This window comes from Telmatherina bonti (assembly GCF_933228915.1).
Source record: "Telmatherina bonti genome assembly, chromosome: 13".
NCBI lineage: Eukaryota > Metazoa > Chordata > Actinopteri > Atheriniformes > Telmatherinidae > Telmatherina > Telmatherina bonti.
Genome location: NC_136611.1, coordinates 20,267,653 through 20,294,523, shown reverse-complemented (window position 1 = coordinate 20,294,523; position 26,871 = coordinate 20,267,653). Strand labels below are relative to the sequence as shown.

The 26,871-nt window shown below is 39.4% G+C and overlaps 1 protein-coding gene across 4 annotated transcripts; it reads left to right on the top strand.

Moving 5' to 3' along the window:
- The first annotated feature begins 390 nt into the window (after positions 1 to 390).
- On the top strand, positions 391 to 25,320 carry acacb (acetyl-CoA carboxylase beta). 4 transcript variants are annotated; one of them, XM_079251424.1, is made up of 54 exons: positions 391 to 429; positions 3,216 to 3,786; positions 8,735 to 8,867; positions 8,958 to 9,096; positions 9,209 to 9,318; positions 9,455 to 9,536; positions 9,626 to 9,724; positions 9,831 to 9,940; positions 10,036 to 10,146; positions 10,248 to 10,457; positions 10,545 to 10,715; positions 10,789 to 10,950; positions 11,059 to 11,222; positions 11,554 to 11,704; positions 11,788 to 11,891; positions 11,979 to 12,060; positions 12,142 to 12,287; positions 12,363 to 12,513; positions 12,609 to 12,743; positions 12,921 to 13,067; positions 13,173 to 13,361; positions 13,454 to 13,554; positions 14,318 to 14,406; positions 14,503 to 14,627; positions 14,716 to 14,829; positions 14,915 to 15,028; positions 15,114 to 15,203; positions 15,292 to 15,410; positions 15,933 to 15,956; positions 17,413 to 17,553; positions 17,680 to 17,779; positions 17,864 to 17,971; positions 18,060 to 18,116; positions 18,461 to 18,502; positions 18,580 to 18,795; positions 18,906 to 19,061; positions 19,702 to 19,905; positions 20,021 to 20,176; positions 20,262 to 20,384; positions 20,465 to 20,734; positions 20,860 to 20,957; positions 21,250 to 21,370; positions 21,456 to 21,566; positions 21,886 to 22,029; positions 22,122 to 22,242; positions 22,319 to 22,415; positions 22,518 to 22,614; positions 22,705 to 22,840; positions 23,156 to 23,333; positions 23,468 to 23,580; positions 23,678 to 23,832; positions 23,939 to 24,109; positions 24,583 to 24,719; positions 25,096 to 25,320. In XM_079251424.1, exons 2-54 carry the CDS (start codon positions 3,236 to 3,238, stop codon positions 25,220 to 25,222), a joined length of 7,302 nt encoding a protein of 2,433 aa, XP_079107550.1. In that variant the 5' UTR covers positions 391 to 429; positions 3,216 to 3,235; the 3' UTR covers positions 25,223 to 25,320. The 4 variants fall into 4 exon arrangements, 2 of the variants coding, with proteins under 2 accessions (XP_079107550.1, XP_079107551.1); XM_079251425.1 differs by lacking the exon at positions 15,933 to 15,956; XR_013771545.1 differs by lacking the exons at positions 18,906 to 19,061; positions 19,702 to 19,905; positions 20,021 to 20,176; ... (14 more) ...; positions 24,583 to 24,719; positions 25,096 to 25,320 and adding an exon at positions 18,305 to 18,348 and having other exon boundaries at positions 18,580 to 18,636.
- The last annotated feature ends 1,551 nt before the right edge of the window (positions 25,321 to 26,871 follow it).

Sequence of the window (26,871 nt, the reverse complement as noted above, 5' to 3'; positions counted from 1 at the left end):
CAAAGCTTACCTTATTGATATAAAAAACAATTTAAAAGTAGTTTAAAAAGAGGTAGTGAGTGTTCACATCCTCAGGCATAATTGAGTGAGAGATCAGCCTGGTTGTATAAGAGTAGATAGTATTTGTTGTTATAAACGATTTTTTATAAAATCTAAACTATGCACTAGTACATCATTAATATATAATTTCTGCCTGCATTATATAAACCAGTTATATAAACACATCTGAAACATATTGGCATCATATCAGCCAAAAAAAAAAAAAAAAAAAAAAATCTTGAGTGTGACACATCTTTTTAACGCACGATCTTTGAAAATGTCCTTTTCCTGGGAGGAGCTCCTCCCTCCTGTATGGGCATGTTTACTATGTTAGCCATGGTAATGTGGAGTTGGACAGCGGTGAGGATGACAGCAACTGGACTAGTGGTGGTAGGTGACTTTGACATTTACTGCAGCAGCTGGCTTGCAAATGTAAACTATCGTTGCCTTACTATGGGTGGGCTTTGAACCGATTGTGTCAAATAGACAGGATTTTTTTTCTTAAATGTTTAATTCAAAACAGTTCAAAACCGTGTCAAGTTCTAAAAGTCATGTCGGTCAACAAGCTCTCTGGCTAAGCAAAAAAATCAGAAACAAGCTATTTATTTCTGTAGTATCGGGTGTTTTTACAGTTCAACATAACTAACTTTCACTGTAACATCTCAGGTGAGACAACCTCAAAGTGGCTCCATAAAAAACAAACAAAAAACAAAGTACTACACTACTGAAACTTCCTTATTTCCTGCTATGTTATGTTTTGTGGAAAATCACTTTGTAAATTTATTTAAGACTTTGGCTATAAAGCCACATTAATAGTTGTTATTTTGTGACTGAATTTGACTGAGTCAGCATGGATCTAACATCATGAACTTCATGCATTCTCTTCTGCTGCTACCAGTCTAATTAAAACCAGTAGAGTTAAATACTAGAAATATGAACTCATTTTAGGTTTTTAACCTTATTACACACAATGCCACATGACATTTGAAAGAAAAAAGTTCCACTGTTTCACAAAGAAATCTCCTCAGATGATGTGATTATGGAAAGTTATGGCTCCCAGTGCCTCCAGAGGACAAACGCCTCGTTGTATGCCTCCTCCACGTGGATTGCATGACAACAAATCCTTGTTTTTCATTTGTAACTCAGTTCGAGAGTGGGTTTGTGAAAAATGAACATATCCTTCGCTTTAGTTTCAGAGGGTTCATTAAATGCTGTGAGCCAGGGTGTTTTCTACCTCCTCCAGTTGAACTTGGCTTCTTTCTCAGCCTTGACCTTTAGCCCACATTTAAAAGCCACACTTAGCTCCGATGTCAGCTGTTCCATGTGCCCTGTTTACTGGACCCTACTGGGGAAATGTAGCCTGCTAGGTCCAGCTGACATTTAGGCCTGCATATTTGTGCTGATTATAAATAACAGTCTGCCAAATGTAATATTTTTAAGCTGATTTGAACCACTGTGAGAGTATGATCTGTTATCTGAAATTATCCAGAATACTTTTGTAATGTCTTCACATTACAATAGTATAGACGCAAATGTTACCCAGAACTGATTATTTATTATTTATTGTTTAGTTTAAATCGAAGACAGCATTACAACTCAGACTCACTCATTGTATTTGTTTTTGGGTCATTGTCAATATTTAATGATTGCCGTGTTATTTAGTTTATGGCATAAACAAAGTTGCGATCCAAAATAAATTTTTCTATGTAGAAAATAACTGAACTCTTAAACACATTAAGATAGATTTTTAATAGTATTTAAGTCAGATCATTTTTACACTACAATGTTATTGAGTTTTGAAAAAAGGTTGTTAAAAACCAAAGTGTATTCTTTTGATTTTGTATTATTTAAAAAAGGCTAAAACAAATATTTGCACACAAAAATGAGTTTGTGAGCCTTTTCAAATACGTCATTAGAAAAGCCCATTTGATGTCGGAACTTAATAAATTCTCTGACTCCTAATTAATTTTTCCAGCAGTCGGCAGCAGTGCGCTTCATGAAGCAAAACCCAGAATATTGAAAAGGACATAACTCACTCTATCGAGGAGACAGCAACTAGAAAATAGCAAAGGCAACAGTTTCTTCCTTCTGTTGTACGGTGATTTTAGGAAACAGTGCAGACAAAGCTGGTGTCTAAAACATTAAATAACTTTCTCTAAAAAAAATTGCTCTTATGATCATTTCCATTGTTTGATGTCTGAAGCCCTTTGAGACTCCGGAGGGGATGGCACTTTGTAGCCACACTGCAAAAAATATGGATAAAGGTGGGTGTTATTTGAGAGAAAAAACCACTAAATTCAGCATCAGAAATTTATACAGTTGTACTCATATTTATTCATACCCTTTCATTAAGAAGGAAAAAAACAGCTACCTGTAGAGTAAGTTGAAATTGACTAAAGTAATAATAAATAAAAAAAAATTATGAAAATCATTATATTATTTTCTAATTCTTATTCAATAGAAACATTTTTTTAAAAGCAAACAAATAAGATAATTTATTACATATTACATCAATCATAGACTAGTTTTTTTTTGTTTTTTTTTAACAATCCTTAACAATCTGCTACAGTCAGGTGTTTTCTGTTCCTCCCAGTCAGACTTCTGCACCTGTTGACAGGTACTTTGTCCCACTGTTCAACAGAAAAGTGCTCTAATTTGTCCAGGACCAATTTGTTGGGTTTTTTTTGTTGTTGTTGTTTTTTTTTTTGTTTTTTTTTCTTCAACTCAATTAAATGAACAAACAGTATCTTATATTACTAAATTATATTTTTGCTAATTTTTAGTTATTGTTCCTTTTTAAGTCTCCAGTTATTTGAGTGATTGTTGTAAATTCAGCCTTTTCTTTAATGAAAGGGTATGAATACATATGAACACAACTGTATGTAAATATTGAAATGTTTTAGTGCATTTTGTCCAAATTGAGTAAGTTAAAATAGAGCTTTTGTTTCATTTAGAGAAAAAGTAGGGGAAAGAAAATTCTGTTGCAGTCTGTAGTACATGAAAACATTTCCTGATGAAGGGGCAGCCAAAAAAGTCTCACACAGCACTGGAAGTTTTGTGCATGAAAATTGAGTGTAAAATTCCCAAAACAAGATGTTAAAAGATCTTAGCCGCTGTAGAAAAACATTACCGTCTTATTTTACATTATTGATATGCCTTCTTCATTTTTGTTGCAGTCTGAAGAAGATGTCTGCAAATGCTCCTATTTGCAGTTTTGGGATTAACCCTGTGTATGATATTGCTGTTGCGGAGTATTTATACCAAGCCAGTAGCAATGCCTGTGAAAGGAGAGGAATCTCCATCTGACTGTGGCCCCTCTGCATCCAGTGAAGACATATCCCCTACTCCCTCTCTTCCTCATGCAGCCAAAAATTTCCCATCAACAGTTGCTGCAACTGCAACACACAAACATGACAATATTCCGGTCAACAGTGAGTGTGCAGGTCTTGCAGTCAAAACAGCTGAGACTGATCCCCCGCAGACCTGCTCTGAGAAAAATTCAGAGCAGCCTGTGCTGCCAAAGACCACCCAGAATCCCTTCAAGAGCACAGCACCAAGGCTCAGGTCCGGGCCTGAGGCAAGGGAACGACTCAAGTTCATTCTTGGAGCATCAGAGGATAACTCCTCAGATGAGGAAGCTCTGGTCACAAAGCCTCCAAGCGGTGCATCTCAGCCACCAGCTGCCCTTAAACCTTCTACAGAGCAGGCGCCCGCTGTGGTACCACCACCCAGCTCTTCAGTCATCAAGTAAGATTCTGTTTCTATTTACAGTCTGAGGTCAGGCATGTTCTCGTTTCTCTGTCATGTGACTTCACAGAAGTGGAAAGCTTTTTAGGAATGAAGACACAAAATACGAACACGAGGGATGATTATGTTGTTGTTTTCCAGGTCTGGAGGAGAATTTATCTGTTTCTTTTAAATGTTGTTTACTGAACATGGAGTGTGTGGAAACGTGCCGTTCTGCACCTTGTCAGTAAATTGTTTCTTATCACCTGACAGCATTAAGCTGTGTTATTGTCCCCTGCCAAACATATCCGCTCTATTATTGGAACAAGAGCCTCAGACAGTGACTTTGAAAACTGCTGGTGGTTTGACTCGGCTCACAGCACAGCAAACAATCCAAAAGAGGTTTTAAGATCCAGTCGTACCTTAGTTATTTATTAATTTATTCATTAGATTTGCTAGTTTCTTTTTTTGTGCCCAAGCTGAATAGCTCCAAAAGTAATGAAAAATAAGAGTTGTTCAGAATAGCTTAACAATCTTGATGGCCTGGCTTATTTGGCTAGCTATGTGTGCTAACAGAACTTGTTGGAATCATTATAAAAGAGAAAAAGGTAAGGTCTTTCTTTCTGCATACAGCCCAGAATTAATACCATCCTTTTTAAATTTGAATGCAATGAAAAATGAACTGATGTGTTTGTGTGTGCATCAGGGTTTCACCCTTTGTGTGTTGACACGTTAGACTTCAGAATGCGTTATTTCAGGTTCAGTACATGGAGCTGATATGGGCTCATCATAATTGTATATACATTTGTATGTGGGCATGTGTGATATCTAAAAGAAACTACATTTTTAATGAAGTATGTAGCTGTTTATAAAAGTTTGTAAACTTTAAAAAAAATGCTCAAAGATTTCCAAGTGCTTGAATGTATAAAAGATTTTAATGAGGTTGTGTCGATGCCTAAATATACATTTGATTTTGCCGTTACAAACGTGTGTCTGTCAAAACCTTTTGATGTTCTTACGTGGTAGTTCAACTTCTCAGTCTGAATTTTCCAGAGACTGTTGTGGCGAGGTGGTGGGTTTAATTATCCAAGAAATTCTGATACAGTGGAGAAAATGTCAAACATTTCCGAATAATGTCTAAAAAAAGCTGTGAAATACATTGCAGAAAAAGAAGTCTGGCGCTAAACCCTCAGCTTAATTTATTTATGCTTACTTGACGAACATAAATAGTAGGGGTGGGAAGTCGAATAGATTTTTTTTTTCAAATAAAAATAATCTGTAAAATTAGTCAATTTTATTGTTTTTATTGATCTTTTTACTTGTCTTCTTGGGCATTATAGGATCAGAATGATGGTCTACCTCCTGTGTTGTTTTTTTCCTAATTGAAATCAAGAAAAATGATGAGCAAAAAAAGTTTGTACATTTTTTTTGTTTGTTTTTAGTCTACAAAAATCATCAATATTGAAGAATTGTGAGAATCGCAATTTAAATCGAATTCGCACCCCAAAAAAATTGGAATCGAATCAAGTCGGGATGAAAGCATTTTGTCACAGCCCAGACAAAAATTGTTAAACTTTGCTGTCAACATACTTCTGTGCATCCTTTACGTTGGCATGGTTGTTAGGCAATGCATCCACAAGAGAGCTATGCAGAGTTTAGAGTTCACCTCCAAGTTCTGACGTCCGTGTCAGACAATGATAATGATCATGATAATGCACATTCAGAAGGTCAAAAAGGTATGGCAGTTGACAGCATATGTCTATGCAGTCCAACTATTAATTGCATCTTGGCTTCTTCTTCTTCTTCGTTCCTTTAACTGGTTGCACCTGAGCTATTCTGCACCACATTGCAGTTTCCAGTGGTACTGCTCCGTTTGCTAAGTGTGTTTGCTAAGCTTTCTGAGAACAGATGAGAATATGGAGAACATGCACACGTGACTCAGAAGATGGAGAAAGGGCTCTGTTGGTCTATGTACAAGTGCAATAAACTGCCAGTGGAGATTAAACTTTCATCAAATGCTGACATTTTAAAATCCAGGTTAAAAACTTTTCTTCTCTTATGTGTCTATGCATGAAATCTGAATGGTGACTTTTAACTTATCTTACTTTTAATCATTTAAATTGATTATTATTATTATTTTATTGTGATTTTTACTATTTTTTTCTTCTTCATCTTAATGCTTTCTTTGCACCATCTGTAATGCTTTTAATGTTTTATGTAAAGCACTTTCAATTGTCTGGTACATGAAATATACTATACAAATAAACTTGCCTTGCATTGCCTTGCCTATGGGGTAAAGAATAAACAAGGCTTTTGAAAACGTGATGGTGATGAAGAAAGATCCAGATATTGTTCACTAACCTGCAGTCCCAGCCATTTCACTTGTCACAGACTTTTGCTGAATTTCTCCTTTGAAATGAAACTTTATGAGCAAGTTTTGGATGAATGGCAGAAACTAACATTTATCCAAATAATAGCAACTTGCAAACATTAACTAGTCCTGTTGTACACCAAAGCCTACTTTATTGTGTATTTTCATGTAGTAAGCGATTGAGACTGTAAAACTAAGAGGTAAATATTATCCCAGGATGCATGGTGATGGAGTAACATTGTCATGTCACAGCACAAAGGTTACCGCTTTGAATTTTGGCCTTTCTGGTTACAATTATATATTTGATTTGTTACATAAGACAGAAACAGGTCAAGTAAGGTTTTCTGCTTTATTTTGGACACACTTCTGTGATAATGTTTAGCAGAATCCTATCCATACGGTTAATTTCTTTTTCAACTATCGGGGTTGCTGGCAGTTTGTTAGCAGATATTTAAATGAAAGATTGTTGGCATTACTGTTCAGACATAAACACCGAGTTTATCTTGCAGCCAGTAGTAGCCTGACATTATTCTCTTACCCACATTTTCATTTGATGTATTATTCAATTCACTAACATTTTTGAGGAATCTCAGCCAAATATTTATAATTGAATGCAAGCAACATTATGTACAACCAAAGCAAACGGGTGCAAATTATGAATCACCATAAATGGGAAATCATATTGCAAATATTTAAATATATAATTTTTAAGAAGGCTCACAGTGCACCCAAGTACTAAATCTATTTGTCAGATATTTTTGAATAAATTCAGACATTTGGCATTTTGATCCTGAATAGAAGTTTATCCCTAGAAATAAAATGGCTGCAGAGAGAGAAGTATTTGATGCTTTTCTCTGCTGTGTTTTTACGTGTAAAGCAGCCTGCAGGCGATCAGAGGATCTGGAGATACTTTGCTGCACATGTGGGAGGGGTGAAAGGAGGAGGCTGGACACCCAAAACGAAGCAACATGTACAGATCTCTTTTGTTATGGTTGTAGATTGTAGGAAAAATTAGCTAATATCGAACATTTGCACAGTTAAACGGGATGCAAAATGGAAGGAAAAAACTTATTTCCATATCTTCGAAGGTGAGTCCAGTTTGACGTCGCTCTTTGTGCTCTGATACTTTGTTAGCTTCAGTGTTTGGTGTGAAGACAACTAGCTTCAGGTTACAGCGACAGAAATGGAGAAAAATGACACCAAAACTCCGCGCCAAGCAGTTAGAAAAGTTGTGGCAGCTTCTGTAAACATGTCTTGTGTGCAGGAAGCATTGTTCATGTAGCCTCACAGTTTACTGTGCGGCTCATATCAGCTTCTTGGCTTCAGGAAATGGAAGAAAAAGAAGAAGAAACGCTAATAAATGAACTACTTTCTGAGGAAGGCTGCATGAAAACGAGTACATTTGAGGCGTGGCATGCTATCGCTTTAGTGGTTTTCCTAAAATCCTCAAATCGCGACAACAATTAGATTCATGATACAATAAAGATTTTGCCTTTAAAAGAAAAGCAAAAAAAAGAAAAACCTGTCTGATCTTGCCTCATATCCTAGAAAACATCAGACTGAGGGTGATGCAGAACCCGAAAAAGGTTATCAGACTGGAGTTCAATAGCAGGTCATAAATCCTCGGTGAAGTGTACAGTACAAGAGTTAAAGTTCACTCCAACACAGAGAGAAATGTACAAGAAAACTACCCAGCAGCCAGCAGATCACAGCGGTATGTGCTTGAAAATGCTATTACAGTTTTCAGTCTTTCTTCAGACATCTTATTTAAATTAATTGGTTTTTTTGTTTTTTTGTTTTTTTTTATAAAGGGGGACTGTTTTAGTTAATTTTTTTGTGTTAAATGTTTTTGTCACCTTCTCTGTGGCTCATACAGCCAGATTGATGACAGATTACTGATTTGCACAGAGGTTTGATTTATTTGATAACTTCGTACACAAAATGTAAATATGCTTTGTAAACATTAATATATTTAAAAGTGTTTTATGCTTTTTAGACTTAAGTTTTTCTATTTTCTGTACTCCCATACAGGTAAGAGTGACTTGCAGTTTAAGAAGAAACTGAGTCAGTAATTTTCACATTTGAATAGTTGAAATTTCACACGGTTTTTGTCTAAACTCATCTTGGTGTACATGTGATGCTACATTATTATGGCCTCTCTTTAACAGCTGGAAGTAACTTGAACACACGTGCTTTTCATTGGCCGCATGACTGTGAATCTGATAAATACGGAACGCCGGGTGTGATAATGTTGGCCTAGTCTGTTCTGCTAATCGTCCGCTGAGATTGTACATGAAGTGCCTGCGTTTAAGTGTATGTGAAGATAAGGTCAGAACCGAATGGACTGTCTCTGCCTTTTGTGTTTCAGAGCTGTTCTTTTCTTGTTGCTGTCGTGTGGACTTCTAAACAAGTTCTGATTCATAATGTTGTCTTTTTTTCCCCTCTGTGGTCTGATTTCTGTCCAGACGGCTTTGGTCTGACATTATGGACCTTCAGCTGGACAAGTTTATAGTTGGTTTACAGGGCAAAAAACATACAGCTGATTTTGTTTTGCTCTGTTATTGAATAACATACATAACCATATGCATTGTTCTCTAGGCCGAGCATGTCTGGTCCTCACCTGGTGAAAAAAGGACATGAACACAGAAAGATGGACCTACATAGGGACTTCACCGTGGCCTCTCCCGCTGAGTTTGTCACACGATTTGGTGGCAACCGTGTCATAGAAAAAGTAAGAATAATAGAAGCTTTGACTTTGAAATATGTATTTAACAATTTAGCAGCTACTTCCACATATTGTCTTTTTTATTTTCTGTTACAGGTGCTGATAGCTAATAATGGCATTGCTGCAGTCAAGTGCATGCGTTCCATTCGCCGCTGGTCCTACGAAATGTTCCGCAATGAGAGGACCATCCGCTTTGTGGTCATGGTGACCCCTGAAGACTTGAAAGCTAATGCAGGTGATTCTGAAATTGATCATTTTTTTTATTGTTAAGTAGCCATTTTTAGGGAAATGCTGTGAACACTGGAAACTGCGAGTCAGTGATATGTGATACTTCTTACCCTCTCCAGAATACATAAAAATGGCCGACCACTATGTGCCCGTACCTGGTGGCACCAACAATAACAACTATGCCAATGTAGAGCTGATTGTAGACATTGCAAAAAGAGTCCCAGTACAGGTATGTTTCATAGTTGTTTTCTTCCACTTTACTTGCTGCTGGTGGGTTTACCTTGTCATGCTTTCTTTTTCTTTCATTAATAAACAACATTCCTGAAGATGATATACTGTAATTACATGGTTATTCCTCCCTACAGGCTGTGTGGGCTGGTTGGGGCCATGCATCGGAAAATCCCAAATTGCCTGAACTCTTGAACAAAGCAGGAATATCATTCTTAGGTAGGAAACATTAACGAAATATCATTTTGCATTCTGTTCTTTTGGTTGATCATATGTCATAATCAAGTAACAACTGTTTTCTTTCCCAGGGCCGTCCAGTAAAGCCATGTGGGCTTTAGGAGATAAGGTGGCTTCTTCCATTGTGGCCCAAAGTGCTGACATTCCCACACTACCATGGACCGGATCAGGTAACTCATTACCTATCCACAAAGCCACACAATTCTTTAGACGCGGGGTTCGGACTCACTCATGGCACACATGAGTTTGTTTTTACGTGACCTCCTTGTGCTCCAGGTCTGAGAGTGGACTGGCCTGAAAAGGACCAAAGACAGGTCAGCGTGATCAGTGTTCCTCCAGAGGTCTACAAGAAGGGCTGTGTCCATGACGTGGATGATGGTCTAGCAGTAAGCATTTTATTTTCTACACATTTGCTTTATTTTACTAAAACTTGTTCTTATCAATCATCTTGTTAAATGTTACATCTATTGTTTCTTTTTAGGGAGCTGAACAAATAGGTTATCCAGTTGTTATCAAGGCCTCTGAGGGTGGCGGTGGAAAAGGCATCCGAAAGGTTGAAAATTCAGAGGATTTTCCAAGTTTCTTCAGACAGGTTTGTGTTCTTACATTTAATATACTAAAATCTGATTTCTGTTGTAATTAAGTCCTCATGTCCTACACTGTGATGCAATTCTTAATGTGTCCTGGTTGCAGGTTCAAACAGAGGTACCTGGATCACCCATCTTCATCATGCAGCTGGCTCAGCATGCCAGGCACCTTGAGGTTCAGATACTGGCTGATGAGTATGGTGATGCTATCTCTCTGTTCGGGCGAGACTGCTCCATCCAGAGGAGGCACCAGAAGATTATAGAGGAGGCTCCTGCCACCATAGCTGCTCCCTCAACACTAGAGCAAATGGAGCAGGTCAGTTTGCTTCAGTGTGTGTTTTTTTTTATTTTATTTTGTACGTCTAACTTCTGTTCTGTTGTCTCATTTTCCTCTCCGACCCAGTATGCTGTGCGACTGGCCAAGATGGTGGGCTATGTGAGTGCAGGTACTGTGGAGTATCTCTACTCAGAAGACGGGAGCTTTCACTTCCTGGAGCTGAATCCTCGATTGCAGGTGGAACATCCATGTACAGAGATGATTGGAGATGTAAACCTGCCAGCTGCCCAACTTCAGGTCAGTCCCTGAACTCTGAGGCTAAATTGTAAGACAGAGAATGGAGGTTTAACTCATGTGTTTCATGTTCTAGATTGCAATGGGCATCCCTCTTCATCGAATCAAAGACATACGGTTGCTTTATGGAGAAAGTCCATGGGATGACACGTTGATCAACTTTGAGTCCCCAGACTGCATTCCAAGTCCAAGAGGGCATGTCATAGCTGTTCGGATCACCAGCGAGAACCCCGATGAGGTAGAGATCAACATTAAACTTTTGTCTTTCATCAACATTAAAAACACAACATCCTGTGTCGTACTATCAACTCATCACTGACCTGTCACCCCCTACACTCACTCACAGGGGTTCAAACCCAGTTCTGGCACCGTGCAGGAGCTGAACTTCCGCAGCAGTAAAAACGTGTGGGGTTATTTCAGTGTGGGGGCAACTGGTGGTCTCCATGAATTTGCAGATTCCCAGTTTGGACACTGTTTCTCTTGGGGAGAGAACAGAGAAGAAGCCATCTCGTAAGCTTCTTTTCTTTTTCTTATTTTTTTTATGATGTCATTGTAGTTAATCTTTAGCAATTAAAGCTTTCTGGTATCTTCTCATCTGTGAGGCAACTGCCAATAATGCAATATTTCTCTAATGTAACGGCCCATGGTGTAATAAAACAAAGTGGAAGAAGCAAAGTCCTGCCAATCGTGCAAAGATGTCTTAAAGGACGAGATTCCAACCTCGTTTTGCAATTAATGCAATAATGAAGAATGTCCAAGTAATCTATATAAAGTTAACGCTTAACTACATAAAATCCATAGAAGGTCACTTGTTGATCAGGTCATCTGATGTGCTCTTTAGGAACATGGTGGTAGCTATGAAGGAGCTGTCCATTAGAGGAGATTTCAGGACGACGGTTGAATACCTCATTAGATTACTAGAGACCGAAAGCTTCAGAAACAATGACACTGACACCGGCTGGCTGGACCATCTGATTGCAGAGAAAGTGCAGGTTGGAGACTAAGAGCCATACGCCTGTCTGTAACTCATACCCTGGCAAGGTGCTTTGTGACACAGTACATGCTCCTCTTGCAGGCAGAGAGACCAGATACCATGTTGGGTGTTGTCTGTGGGGCTTTGCATGTCGCTGATGCCAGTTTTAGAAAGAGCATGTCGGACTACCTGCATTCACTGGAAAGGCCAGTAGACACACTTCCTCCATGATGTCTTGCTGTATTTCTCATTGCGTTGATGACTTATAAAAAAGTTGTGTGGTGCTCCTATAGGGGCCAAGTTCTCCCTGCAGCCAGTCTGCTCAACTCTGTCAATGTGGACCTGATATACGAAGGAGTCAAATTCTGTCTGAAGGTATTTACTTCGTTCTATTTCTGTTTGACTTCCCCTCTTATCCTGTTTTAACCAAGAAATCTCTAATAATGGTACCTGCAGGTTGCTCGCCAGTCTCCAACAACGTACGTCATCATGATGAATGGTTCTCACATTGAAATAGACGTTCACAGGCTGAGTGACGGTGGGCTCCTGCTGTGCTACGATGGCAGCAGCCACACCACCTACATGAAGGAGGAAGTGGACAGGTAAGGCTGTAAACTTGCCAGTTTTTCTGTCTGATTTATGTTTCTAATGATGTTTGTATTATTTCGACCTTCTAGCTACCGCATTACTGTGGGGAACAAGACCTGTGTGTTTGAGGAGGAGAAGGATCCCACGATTCTGAGGTCACCCTCTGCTGGTAAACTACTACAGTACATAGTTGAGGACGGCGCTCACATTTTCGCAGGAGAGACTTATGCAGAGATTGAGGTGACGTTTGGGGGGGAAAAAAAAAAAAAAGAATCTAACATTTATTGTGTTTGCTGCCAGTATTTTCCTGTAATGTTATTCTACTGTGCATTCAGGTGATGAAAATGGTTATGACTCTGACTGCGCAGCAGTCTGGTCATATACACTTTGTGAAAAGGCCTGGGGCTGTTCTGGAGCTTGGCTGTGTTGTGGCACATATGGACTTGGATGACCCCAGCAGCATACACAGGGTAGGCTGTTTGAACCATGCACACACTCAGCTTTTCATGATCCAAATTCTAACCAAACTCTGATGCTCACATCTTTTATTATACGGTTGACATGAGCCAGTTTGTTGTGTTACAGGTATTTATTGTTGTTAATGTTCCTGCTGATGAATGTTCTTTCTTATTTTCCTTCTGTTACAGGTGGAGCTCAACACAGCCACACTTCCACCCCAGCAGCCACTGCCCATGGTTGGGGAAAAGCTTCATCAAGTGTTTCACAGCGTGCTTGAAAATCTAGTCAAAGTCATGGATGGGTACTGCCTTGAAGAGCCTTACTTTAGCTCTAAGGTATGCATGAGCCTCTCTAGCGCTACAGATGTTTTAAATTACAAAACATCATGAAGTGTTATTGCTTATGTGAGCATTTTTGGATTTGCTCGTCCCTTTCTGCAGCTGAAAGAATGGGTGGCTACCCTGATGAAAACTCTAAGGGATCCCTCGCTGCCGCTGCTGGAGCTCCAGGAGATCATGACCAGCGTGGCGGGTCGTATTCCTCCAAGCGTTGAGAAAGATATCCGTAAAGTTATGGCTCAGTACGCCAGCAACATAACATCTGTCCTCTGCCAGTTCCCCAGTCAAAGGGTAACAGCTGTGTAAACCACAGTGTGCTGCTTGATGTGTCGTTGTTAACCACTCTAATCAATTTGTCATATTTCCTTTTATTTCTTTTTCAGATTGCAAACATTTTAGACAGCCATGCAGCGACGTTGCAGAGGAAGGCGGACCGGGAGGTTTTCTTCATGAACACGCAGAGCATTGTGCAGTTAGTCCAAAGGTAAATATGAAGAATGCACCTGCCTGTCTGCACATATATATCATAAACGTCTTGAATGAGCAAAAAGGTTTGGACATTTGGTTTCCCCTTAGCATGAATTACAAAGGAGGCAATAAATTCCTTCATAAGACCTTAAAAAGTAGGATTCTGTTCACCGCAGAGATGTGGCCTTGTTTTTTTTCCCCTTATTTTCTACAGAGGGTTTGTAAAAACCAGCAAATGACAGTGGATGGCCCTGAGGGCTCGAGTGAAAAGCAGTGATTACTTTAAATTACCGTTATACACACACAAATACATGTCTCCTTGTCAGAAAGGAAACCTCCACATAAAAGCCTCCCCTCTCGCAGCTTCCCACAGAGTCTTGTGGAGGTGTGGACATGTTTGTTTGTTTTGTAGAATGCAGCTGCAGTGAAACATTTGATCATGTTGGATTTCCTTCCTCTTTATCAAACTACAGTGTTTCCTTCCTCCATGTCATTTCATACAACAACCAACAAACTTCGCTCAGTTATCCTTTACTCAGGAATTTCTCGTCTATTTGGAAATTCTCAAATTATTGGCCATCACAGCAAAGGGCCAAGTCATCAGACAGTAGCAGATGAACTGCGGGAATGCACTGGGGAAATAAACAGAATGACAAAAACAATTTTTTAATGTTTGCAATTGTTCAAATGGTAAAATTCTAGCATCTCTAACATATATATATATGTCATCATACAATTTCTCTGCTCACCTGTTTGACGTTTTACTTGTTGCTGTTCAGATACCGCAGTGGAATTCGTGGTTACATGAAATCTGTCGTTCTCGATCTGTTGAAGCGCTACCTGCAGGTAGAGGTGCAGTTTCAACAAGGTAACACAAACACTTTCCAGCTCCCTTTATTATGACAAAGTCTTCACAGTAGCTGGAATTGAGCTTCAGGTGAAATGTTCTGCTTTTACCCAACAGCTCACTTTGATAAGTGTGTCATCAACCTGAGAGAGCAGCACAAACCCGACATGAGTCCTGTGCTCGACTATATCTTCTCTCATGCTCAAGTGTCCAAGAAAAACATCCTGGTCACGATGCTCATAGTAAGGCCTCCACAAACCCTCAAAACGCTCTTCCTGCATCTGATCTTTGCGATGAGTCCAGTGGCATAGTCTTTGTGGTTTTGTTTAGGACCAGCTTTGTGGACGTGATCCCACCCTGGCAGATGAACTCATGGTCATTTTGAATGAACTCACACAGCTGAGTAAGATGGAGAACTCAAAGGTGGCGCTGAGAGCCAGACAGGTAGACCTGCCTGTACTGTTAAGTATGATAAGCCTGACTTTAATCTGTCTACAGATTGATGTAAAGTCTTGTAATTGTCTTGCAGGTTTTGATTGCATCACATTTACCGTCATATGAACTGAGACACAACCAGGTGGAGTCCATCTTCCTGTCAGCTATTGACATGTACGGCCACCAGTTCTGCCCAGAAAACTTGAAGGTTCGTCTTGTGTAGAAAAACTTCATTCAGATTGTTTGCTGCAGCTTAAATGTTAAATCTATAATATACTTTTTATTTTCCACAGAAACTAATACTCTCTGAAACCTCCATTTTTGATGTTTTGCCAAACTTCTTCTATCACTCCAATCAAGTTGTCTGCATGGCTGCATTGGAGGTATGTTTAGTGGAGTCCAACTTAAGTGATTTCTCTCTGTCTCCTTTTTTGTTTCCTAACTGCGAATGACTCGTGTCTCGACTTTCAGGTGTATGTTCGCAGAGCCTACATTGCATATGAGCTGAATAGCATTCAGCATCACCAGCTGCTGGATGGAACCTGCGCCGTGGATTTCCAGTTCATGTTGCCGTCATCACATCCAAACAGGTAGCAGGTTTCCCTCATACTGGACCATGATTCTTGAATTATGTTTAACTCTGTGCTGCCTCCAGATGGTAACAGGTAGAGTGCCTCTGGAATGATGATGTTTTGTTGAGACCGTTGTGTTGATGGCAGAGTTTCCACTTATGAATGGATTTATTAAATTAGGTTTTCATTGAGAAATGCCTCATTTTTTGTAGTAGTTTTAAAGACATCCAGGCCTTACCAGCATCATGTAAGAGCCCATTTGCCCTCCATAGTAATTTTTATGTCATTGGCCTAACAGATCAATAGATATAAACATATAAATATTGAAGCTGTGCTCGATGGTACAGGCGATGAGCCAATAAACTGCTGCTGTAACTGCTTATGGCTTACATTGGATGCAGTGTTTTCCTCCAACTTTTTATTAATGTGAATGTTAATATGTTCTTTCTAAAGTGCTTGAATCTAATCATCATGCACAAGGGTAGCAGTACAGTTTGTTCACCTGCTGCTAATATTCACCTGTCAATCATCTTATTTCAGAGGGAGCAGCCCTACTCTGAACAGGTAGAGTAAAGCTCCTCCCAACAAGCCAAAGCCACTTGATGGCCTCTATGTCTTACAAGCATGCATGCTGGATGCACCATGCCTCTTTTTCTTCCCATTCCTGTACATTTGCTTTAGGACTGCTCTAACAAGTCCTTCCTTGTTTACTTTATAAGCCGAGCTTCTCCAGTTGTCTTCTTGTTGCTGCTTGTGTAAAGTATTTTTGAGCTTTTTGAGAGGTACATGTTTTCCTTTTCACGTTCCTCTTAAAAACATCAATTTCAGTGATTGCTACAGAATGGGACGCCTGTATTCTGCAGCATCAGGTATTGATGCTTGATTTGTAAATCGCAGTGATCTCATAACAAATCAACTCTGTAAAACAACTTTTCATAATCCCTTTTAATTCAGTGTATGACATCTGTCAAGCTAGACTTGGCTTTGAGCTGAGCTCAGGTCAGAAATCTTGGACTTTAAAATCACAGCCTATATTTAAATGTAAGGTTTAACATCCTCCTACATCCAAACATGAAAAGGTGTATGTAAAAAAAGTTTGGAGTCAATATTGAGATTAACTAATGCTCTGAATCCACCTGGCAGTAAATACTGTAATGAGGCTGCACAAGCGGGAGGGGGCTGATGGACTGGTCTTTGCACACCGGCTTGTTTTTACATTAAATGTTAAAACCTGAAAAGGCACATAAGAAGTTATTGACGTTTTGCCCCAATGTCTTGAAAAAAATCAGAATATTGGATAAGCTACAGAAGCTTGTAAGTTTATTGATATATTCATGTGAAATGATCCTAAAGAATAAATTTCTGAATTGTTTTGGCTTGTTTGAGGAATGTAAAATGTTCTATATTGTAACATTTTATGATTTCCATCTTTTCATGTACAGTCCATGGGAACGATGGACCCGCTGTAGATTCAGCAATGCAACTTGTGAACATATTCAGTTTAATATGCTCCCATTTACATAAGCCGGTGTGTGCGCGCCTGCCATCACAGATGTAGCATTTAGACTAGAAAAATTATCTTTAAGAATGACAGGAGGAAGAGACCACTCTCATCTCATCCTTGGACAATTTTGTGAGTCATCAGCAAGTTTAGAGCAGACTGGACAAATGGTTGTCAGTGTAAACTAACAAGTCAGTGTCTTTCATTTATTAAAGAGAATCTGAAAATTAATAAAGTCTTTAGTCTCTAACCAAATGGCAAATTTTCTCTGATGAATGCTGAAGCCCGACGTGACTTGGAACTTTACTGTCAAGACTTGCACCACAGTAGCACCTCTGCTATCATCTGTATGTAATTAGAAATGGTTGTGAAATCTGTTATAATTTCTCTTTGTTAAACCTAAAAACATCCTGACTTGCTTTAATTGTTCTCTGTTCAAATCTTTGCACCTTTAGTTTTGTATATGGTTTAAGGACTTCCTCTCCACGAGATCCCACAGCGATCCTGTGTCTTCTTCAGGCTTCCTGTGGCAATGAATGGGTCGAGCCAGTCTATGATGAGGCGCCAGGGCAGTGAGCTCTTCATGGATGGAGCCTTGTCTCCTCCCTGCCAGCGCATGGGAGCCATGGTGGCTTTCCAGTGTTTTGACGACTTCAAAAGGTCACTTTGGGTTTTAGTGATTTTTTTTTTTCATTTCTCTTCTTTTTTTAGGCTTTTTTTTGGGTTAGATATACTGTATGCAGGTCGCAGTTAAAACCAGTTATCTAATGTTGGATTTCTTTTCAGGGACTTTGATGAAGTTCTGTCTAGTTTTGCAGAACCTCTCTTGGAGAGGGCTTCATTCTTAGAGTCTTGCTCAACTTTTTATGATGAGGAGAACATCAAGGTGATCTTTGAACAGTTAACTTAAAAAAAAGATGTGCCTTTATCAGAGTCTGCAGCCATAACCTTTTATTCCATTTCTGTACAGAACACCAGGGAGAACCCGATCCACATAATCAATGTATCCATAAAAACAGCAGACACAGAAGACGCCGATACATTGGTCAAAGCCTTCACTGCCTTTGCACAGTCAAAGGTTAGTTACTGCTTCTCAGATGGTACAACACAATTATTATAAGTTTTTTTTCCCCCCCAATATAGCAGTTTTCTTTTTCTCTTATCAGAAAGCGCTTCTCTTTGAGTATGGAATCAGGAGAATTACATTTTTGATCGCACAAAAGGTAAAATCTTTTCATTAACCATGTAAAAGCCATTAATTAAAACACAAACACCTCTTATGCTGAATGTGCTATGATAACATGAAATGCCTCCGGGAGTGAATGATTAATATTTAATTATTCATACACATACTTGGACTGTGCTGTTGTTTTGCATAATTTAGTACATTCAATTTTATTTAATTCTTTAGATAAAATCATGTACAACCAGCTGAAAGACAAAAGGTTTAATCAGGTTTGCAGAAACTGAACTATATCAGTCAGAAATCATCTTTGCTGGTACTTTAAGAGATACTTTTAAAAAAAACGTCCTGGCTATCTGATTATTCTTTATTGTTTAAATGCAGAGAGAATTTCCAAAGTTCTTCACATTCAGGGCTCGAGATGGGGTAAGTTTTTGTTAACCTGAATATGGCTAAATGAATATATAAAAAGATGCTGACTTCCACCAACTGCTGCTTCTCAGTTCCAGGAGGACCGCATTTACCGAAATCTGGAGCCAGCTCTTGCGTTTCAACTAGAACTCAATCGAATGAGGAACTTTGACCTTACGGCTGTTCCTTGCGCCAACCACAAGATGCATCTCTACCTGGGAGCTGCTCGTGTCCAAGAGGGAGCTGAGGTCACTGACTACCGCTTCTTCATCCGAGCAATTATCCGACACTCAGATCTTATCACAAAGGTGTGAAAAGGAAGTTAAACCCACAGTTTGGTCATTTGGGTGTATGCTTACTTGTGACTTGATTGTGGGATATTGATTAGTAATGTTGATTTATATCTATATGTAATCAGGAGGCTTCTTTTGAATACCTTCAAAATGAAGGAGAGCGGCTTCTGTTGGAAGCCATGGATGAACTGGAGGTCGCCTTTAGTAACACCAGCGTCCGCACAGATTGCAATCACATCTTCCTCAACTTTGTCCCCACTGTCATCATGGACCCCTCTAAAGTGAGTATCTTTCACTCTTTAGCCATTATTCTTTACCATAGATTAATGATAACAGAGTCAGATGGTGGCTCTTATGATGTTTTTTATACTTAGGTGTTTTACAGCGTTTTCTTCCTTCTTACTTGTTCTCTTCATATTTATAAGCTGTGAGATCCACGAATGTTTAGCTGATTTGATTGATTAATTTAAATTGTTTTTTAACATAATGGGGGAAATATAAAAGCAAAACTAAAAATAACACCATAAAAGAAAAAACAAAAGTTCAAAAGGGGTGGATCAAAGCATAAGTTTATCTTTTGTTGAAAGGTTTTCCCAGAATTGTGTGAGAATGACAGCCTGTAGTTTGTGTGCTGATGTTTGTTCCCTTGTTTGAATAACTTTAGCTATTTTCATTTTCTATGGAAATGAGTACAATTTGAATGGTAATGTACAAATGTAGGTTAATGGTTTTAAAATCCAATCAACAACTCTTTATCAATGACGTATCAATACTGTCAAAATCATGGTTTCACTAATTTTGCTCTAGTTCTTTTTTTTTTTTTTTTTTTTTTTTGTTTTTTTTTTTGTTTGTTTGTTTATTAACATGTTGTCTTTTATTTGCTGTGAATCTTGGGCTCAACCTTGATCCCGGGGCCATCAGATAGAGGAGTCTGTCCGCTCTATGGTGATGCGCTACGGCAGTCGTCTTTGGAAGGTGCGGGTCCTGCAGGCTGAGTTAAAGATCAACATTCGTCTGACACCAACTGGGAATGCCATTCCTATCCGCCTGTTTCTTACCAATGAATCAGGCTATTATTTGGACATAAGTCTGTATAAAGAAGTGACTGACCCAAGTTCTGGACAGGTGAGGATGATGGACTGAAAAGAGATGTGAACTGATGGACGTGTTAAATATTTACAGATTGTTCTATATGCCTCTTGGTTGAGTTTAATTCACTTCTTCATCTTTACATTTGTAGATCACGTTTCAGTCCTATGGAGACAAGCAGGGTCCTTTGCATGGCATGTTGATCAACACTCCTTATGTGACCAAGGACCTGCTGCAAGCCAAACGCTTCCAGGCTCAAACTCTGGGCACTACATATGTGTATGACTTCCCTGAGATGTTCAGACAGGTGCTGCTAACTGTCTGAGCTACACTTACATACTGCACTTCTGTTGCTCCAATGTTGTCTGACCTCGCAGAAACTTCTCCTCTAGGCATTATTCAAGCTGTGGGGTCTCGGAGACAAATGCCCAAAAGATGTGCTGATGTGCACTGAGCTTGTTCTGGATCCAGAGGGCCGCCTTGTGCAGATGAACCGCCTGCCTGGAGACAATGATGTGAGATGCTGTCAGCAGAGCACTTTTTGTGACTTTTCAGTATTATGAGAGTAATGCCCACTGCCTTTGTTCCTCATCAGGTCGGCATGGTAGCCTTCAGGATGAAAATGAAGACCCCAGAGTACCCAGAGGGCAGAGACATTATTGTCATCAGTAACGACATCACTCACATGATCGGCTCATTTGGTCCTCAGGAGGATGAGCTGTTCCTCAGGGCCTCTGAGTTAGCTCGGGCTGAGGGTGTCCCCCGCATTTACATCGCAGCAAACAGCGGAGCTCGCATTGGGCTTTCTGAAGAACTCAAACACATGTTCCAAGTGGCCTGGATAGACCCCACTGATCCTTACAAGGTTACTGCTTAGACACGCTACTCTTCATGGTTTTATTTTGGAAAAACAAAGGATAAGATGTCGGTGTGTTTATCTTTACAATGGGTTGTTTTGTTTATTTTGTTTGGTTTTTTTTTTCCTCACAGGGGTTCAAATATCTTTACCTGACACCACAAGACTACACTCGCATCAGCGCTTCCAATTCTGTTCACTGTCACCATGTAGAAGAAGGAGGGGAATCCAGGTGCACCACATTTCTTATGGCTTATTTTAAAGCAGCAAAGTTAGCTTCACAGTCCACTAAAAGATAATCTTGTACATCTATGCATCTACCTGTTCTGGTATATATATGTAATTTAATTGAATCTGCATGGTTATAAACAGAACCATAGCCAAATTCTAATGACCGTGTTGTCAGAGTTATAGAAATAATTTGAAAAAAGCACAATAATGATGATAAAATAGAAATGAAATCAGCTGAAGTAAAGAAAGATTTGTCCTTGTGTTTATCCTTGACATGTGCCAACCCGTTACAGATACATCATCACTGATATCATTGGGAATGAGGATGGTATTGGTGTTGAGAACCTGCGCGGGTCAGGCACGATTGCAGGCGAATCTTCTCAGGCTTATGAGGAGATCATTACAATCAGTATGGTGAGAACGGGCATCTGACTCCATGATGATGAGAGCGCAGCAAAGGCTGTACGATTCTTACTTCAGCCCCGTCATGTTCTTGCAGGTGACTTGTCGAGCTATCGGAATAGGGGCCTATCTTGTCCGTTTGGGACAGCGTGTGATTCAGGTGGAGAACTCGCACATCATCCTAACTGGAGCCGGTGCTCTTAACAAGGTTTGTTCGTTTGGTCCGTCTTAATTTTTTTTACATGATTATTGTTTTTCCTTTGGAGTAAGAAATGAACAAGATAGACCGGGTTCACTCAGTCCTTTTTATCTGTGGTCTAAAGGAGAGTTTGCCTGAGAATGGCTTTTTAGTGATAATTAGAATACTTTTCTGTGTTCATCAGTGTCAATGTTAACAGCCAGCAGCTGGCTGACCTAAAGAAATTTAATACAAAAATCAAAACAAAATAAAATTCGGTGGCCATGTTTTAATTTTGGGTTAATATTTTTCCTCCTCCATGGAATTTTAAGTCCGTGTTTCTGTCCAGGTTCTGGGCAGAGAAGTCTACACCTCCAATAACCAGCTGGGAGGAGTCCAGATCATGTACAATAACGGAGTCACACACACCTCTGTGGCCGACGACTTTGAGGGTGTCTTCACCATCCTGCAGTGGCTCTCCTACATGCCAAAGGTCCTACTGACTGCTTGCTGTCAAAATGGAAATGATCAGTGGTCAAAACATACTTTCGGATCTTGTACTAAAAGCCCTTTACATCCCCACAGAACAAACACTCTCCTGCACCTGTTATAACCACAACAGACCCAGTAGACAGAGAGATTGAATTTGTTCCCACTAAAGCTCCATATGACCCTCGCTGGATGCTGGCTGGCAGACCTCATCCCAGTGAGTTGCACCATCCAGTCTCTCAAAGTACTTTATTTTATTTGTGAATTGAATAATTTTTTATGTTGATTGATAGCGGTAAAAGGTTCCTGGCAGAGTGGATTCTTTGACCATGGCTCTTTCATGGAAATCATGGGGTCTTGGGCTCAGACTGTGGTTGTGGGAAGAGCAAGGTAAATTGCTGAAAACAAAAGAAAACTTTAGTGGGTTAAATGTATGTAGCTCTTTAAACACAATGTGATTTCTAAAACAGTCAAACTGCTGCATGAATTCAGGTTAGGAGGGATCCCCCTTGGTGTCATCGCTGTTGAAACGCGCACAGTGGAGGTCACAATCCCAGCAGATCCTGCAAACCTGGATTCAGAATCTAAAGTGAGTTGATCAGTTTACATATTTTCCAGGTATGAACTGTTATTGTTATTAAAGAAGCATGTCATCCTTGGTTTTGTGTCATCCCACCAGGTTCTGCAGCAGGCAGGCCAGGTGTGGTTTCCAGATTCTGCTTTTAAAACCGCTCAGGCCATTTGTGACTTCAACCGGGAACATCTGCCTCTCATGGTGTTTGCCAACTGGAGGGGCTTCTCTGGGGGCATGAAAGGTACTAAACTTTGTAAAGATGTTACATAACATGCAGCACAGACCTTGGGTATTTGGGTATTTTACAATTACACATTTTGTTGTGGTGTTGAAGCTGCATTCTTCAGCACATGTGTCGAACTTTGCCGGATACATTACACATTGTTTTAAACATTTCAGTACACTATATGTTTAAACATACTCACAGAACAAAGGAACATTTCATGTAAAACATAAATACCACATTTATCATCAGCAGGGTTTTTTTTGTCACTGGAGCCTTGTGGTGTTGGGGTGGTGCATTGTTTGTTTACTTGTTCATTTTATTTTGTTTCAGATATGTATGACCAGGTTCTGAAGTTTGGGGCCTACATTGTAGACGCCCTGCATGGTTTCCGCCAACCAGTGTTAGTTTACATCCCACCACAGGCCGAGCTGAGGGGGGGGTCCTGGGTAGTAATTGATCCCACTATCAACCCACTGTGTATGGAGCTGTATGCTGACAGGGAGAGCAGGTACTTGAAACATACACACACACCCTCACATATAGATATATATATATACATATATGTGTGTGTGTGTGTGTGTGTGTGTGTGTATATATATAAATATATATATTTGTGTATCCTGTAATGCTTTGTCTATTCAGAGGTGGTGTGCTGGAAGCAGAAGGCACAGTGGAGATAAAATTCAGGAGAAAGGACCTGATGAAGACCATGAGAAGACTAGATTCGGTCTATGCTGGTCTGGTCGAGCAGCTTGGTAATCCCTCCATCTGTCTCAAATTGCAGAGTTTGGTTTTTAATTACAGCAGAGTCGCTCAGATCTTCATAACTGGAAACTCTTTTGTTTCCATCAGCTTCCCCAGAGCTGTCCGACAAACAGGTTAAAGAGTTAGAGGCAAAGCTCAGGGAGAGAGAGGAGTTCCTCCTTCCCATCTACCACCAGGTGGCAGTGCAGTTTGTGGACCTCCATGATACCCCGGGCCGGATGATAGAGAAAGGGGTCATCACAGTGAGTGTGCTCTTGTGGGAACAACTTGGAGCTATGACAATATATAAATGATGTTTCAAGTGGATGAAGGTTTTAAATCATGTTTTACCTATGATGCTCTGAACAGGATATTTTGGATTGGAAGAATGCGCGCACCTTCTTCTACTGGCGTCTGCGTCGCCTCCTGTTGGAGCAGGTGGTGAAGTGCGAGATTCTGCTGGCAAACAAGGATCTCAGTGATGGACACATGCAGTCCATGCTGCGGAGATGGTTTGTGGAGACAGAGGGAACGGTCAAGGTGTGTGAAGACAACCAGAGCAGTTTCTGATAACACACAAAGGAATTTAATATGCATAAAAAAAGCAGAACAAATATTCTGGTAAAATCTTAACCTTCTGGTAAACCTTCATTCTCCCATTATCAAAAGTGTCGTTCAGGGGTGTCCAGCTCCGGTCCTCAAGAGACGCAATCCTGCAGGTTTTTAATGTATCCATGTTCCAACACACCTGACTCAAATGAACAAATAATTTTCTTTATTACTTCATAGGCTGTTGGATTCACTTAATTTGAGTCTTTATATGTTGGAGCAAGACTACATTGAAACCTGTAGGACAGTGGTCCTCAGATTCTGACTCTGGGCACCCGTTGTGTAGTTGTGTTTTGTTTTTCTTTAAGGTTTATGGATCACAAATCATGGCCACTTATTATTTTTTTGCAACTGTAAAATCATACTGATCAGACGTGTGAAAGTTCATTTATTCACTTTTTCAGGCTTATCTTTGGGATAATAATCAAGCAGTAGTCGAGTGGCTTGAGAAGCATTTGTCCAAGGAGGATGGCACCCGATCAGCCATTCGAGAGAATATCAAATACTTGAAGAGAGAAAACACTTTGAAGCACATTCGCAGGTATGTCAACACGCAAACAGTTTGTGGACCAACTTAAACATATGTGATGTGTTGTAAAGCAGTGAAGACATGTTGGCTTGTACATTATTGAAAAGCATGGAATACTTAATTGGATGGCTGAGTTAGTTTTTTATAAGGTGTGTCCTGTTTAGGTGGAGGTGTGTGATTTTGAGCCTGTCGGTGTTAAAAGCAAGAATTGACATTGAACTGCATTGTAGCAATTTTTCTGTTGTAGCTTCTAGTTTTCCCTGACTGGATTTTGTAGTCCGGACACATATGTGCCGAATAGTCCTGCAGTTTAAGTACATCTGTATTTTAATTGAGAATATTAAATGGCTTTCGATGTGCATGTTTTAATCTTTGACTTTGTGTGTAGCCTGGTACAGGCCAACCCTGAAGTAGCCATGGACTGCATCATCCACTTGAGCCAGAACATTACTCCCGCCCAGAGGGCCAAGTTGTCGCATCTGCTTGCAACTATGGATGGCACCAACACCGGTTAAGCTGTGGAACTTTATCAGGTTATACTAACAAAATAAAAAAAATAAAAAAAAAGATTATTGTCATTTGTACTGTCAAACTTTAATAGCACATAATAGCTGTTGTGTTAAAAGTGTAAAGCTAAAACAATTCAAGATTTTAGTTTGAAGATTTTTTTTTTTTTTTTTTTTTTTTTTTTTTTTTTTTAAATAAAATTACACGCACAAGGACTGAGAGCTGTCTGGTCTGAGCTCTGCTCTGTTGCCTTCCTAAATGTGTCATGAACCACACAGGCTTGTATGTAGTCTATGGTTTAAAAGTGTTTTTGTTAGTCAGACATTTCAGCCTTTAGTCCAGAAAGCCTACGTCTCAGATCAACAGGCTGCATTTCTAAAGCACTCTTCACTTTGTTCAATTTATACTCAACAGGAATCCGTGTTGAACTTGCTTTGCTGGACAGTGTGCAATCTGTGGAGGCTGGAGTTTATCATGCTTCATAAATGGGACACTTGATATTTGGGTGCTACTTGTCATGTTAAAAAGAAAATGGAGAACGTGTTTGTCTTTGAAAGTAGTCGTTGAAAAATAATAACAGATCATTATATTAAAATAAATTGTTAAATATAGCTAACATGAATTATTAAAACTGACATTATCTGAATTATTTTTGCGATAATTTCAAAAGGTTTTCATGAGTATCATGATTTTTAAAAAGCTAATTATTTAGCTTTACCTTGAGGGCGGTCATATTTGTCATTTCACTGTTCACATCTGCTCAGCTCATCGTATTCATCATCACTTCCAGTCTGTCAGGTGTTAGTTGCTGTGTTTCATGTACTGGATATGATGTTCTGAATGAGAAAAGATAGTGTTACACTGTATGTGATGCTTCTGCACATTTGTTTTATTTTTGCCTTGATTTGTCCTACATAAAGAAGTAGTTTCTAAAACTCAGGTTTAATAAAGTGGACATTAATTTCCTAAGTGGTACCTCAAGCAATGTCTTGATTTGCCTTATTTCTAATTCAACTTCAGCCTTGGCATTTCATTTGAATGTATATAAGTTCTTTCCTGTGTCTTTTATGTCACTATGGGCTGTTTATTAAAATGGATTTTAAATACAAAGAAGCTTCTTTTATTTTTCTTTTTATTATGTTCAAGTTAATGAGCATAATATACATATGACCTGCATGTTACTCACAATGTGTAAAAGAAAGATTATCTTAAGTGTTTGCGGTGCTTTTGCATTTTGGAATGATGAGGGTAACTGCAGCGAAAAGAAAGCTTTCTGTGGCACTAGCAGTTTCAAACATTCAGATATACACAGCAAAAGATTGATGGAGTCATCACTTTCTCCAGCTGCCTTTTATAAATATAAATAAAACATCACAGAAATAATGTCTAGCACAACACAATGGACACGAAATTGGAAGCTACATTATGGAAAGGCTTTAAAACACAGTGAATAGAAGAACAGGTGAGTGCTAACTTACATGTCAGTCTCCACAAAGCCTTAGTACTCGTACAGGCTTTCAGTCTTTGCTTGGCAAAGTCAGATTGTAAGTCTTACATAGTTTATCTTACAGCTGCCTTCTCATCTATCTGCAGATTAGGTTGTTTTTTGCTCAAATGTTTCTTGGAAGCATGAAAGACACTTCTTCAGCTGGTGTCA

Coding starts and splice junctions, on each gene's coding strand:
- acacb (XM_079251424.1), top strand. CDS start 3,236: ATGCTCCTATTTGCAGTTTTGGGATTAACCCTGTGTATGATATTGCTG. Junction 9,537..9,625: donor AGCAGGAATATCATTCTTAG/GTAGGAAACATT, acceptor TTTCTTTCCCAG/GGCCGTCCAGTAAAGCCATG. Junction 19,906..20,020: donor CTGACCCAAGTTCTGGACAG/GTGAGGATGATG, acceptor TTACATTTGTAG/ATCACGTTTCAGTCCTATGG.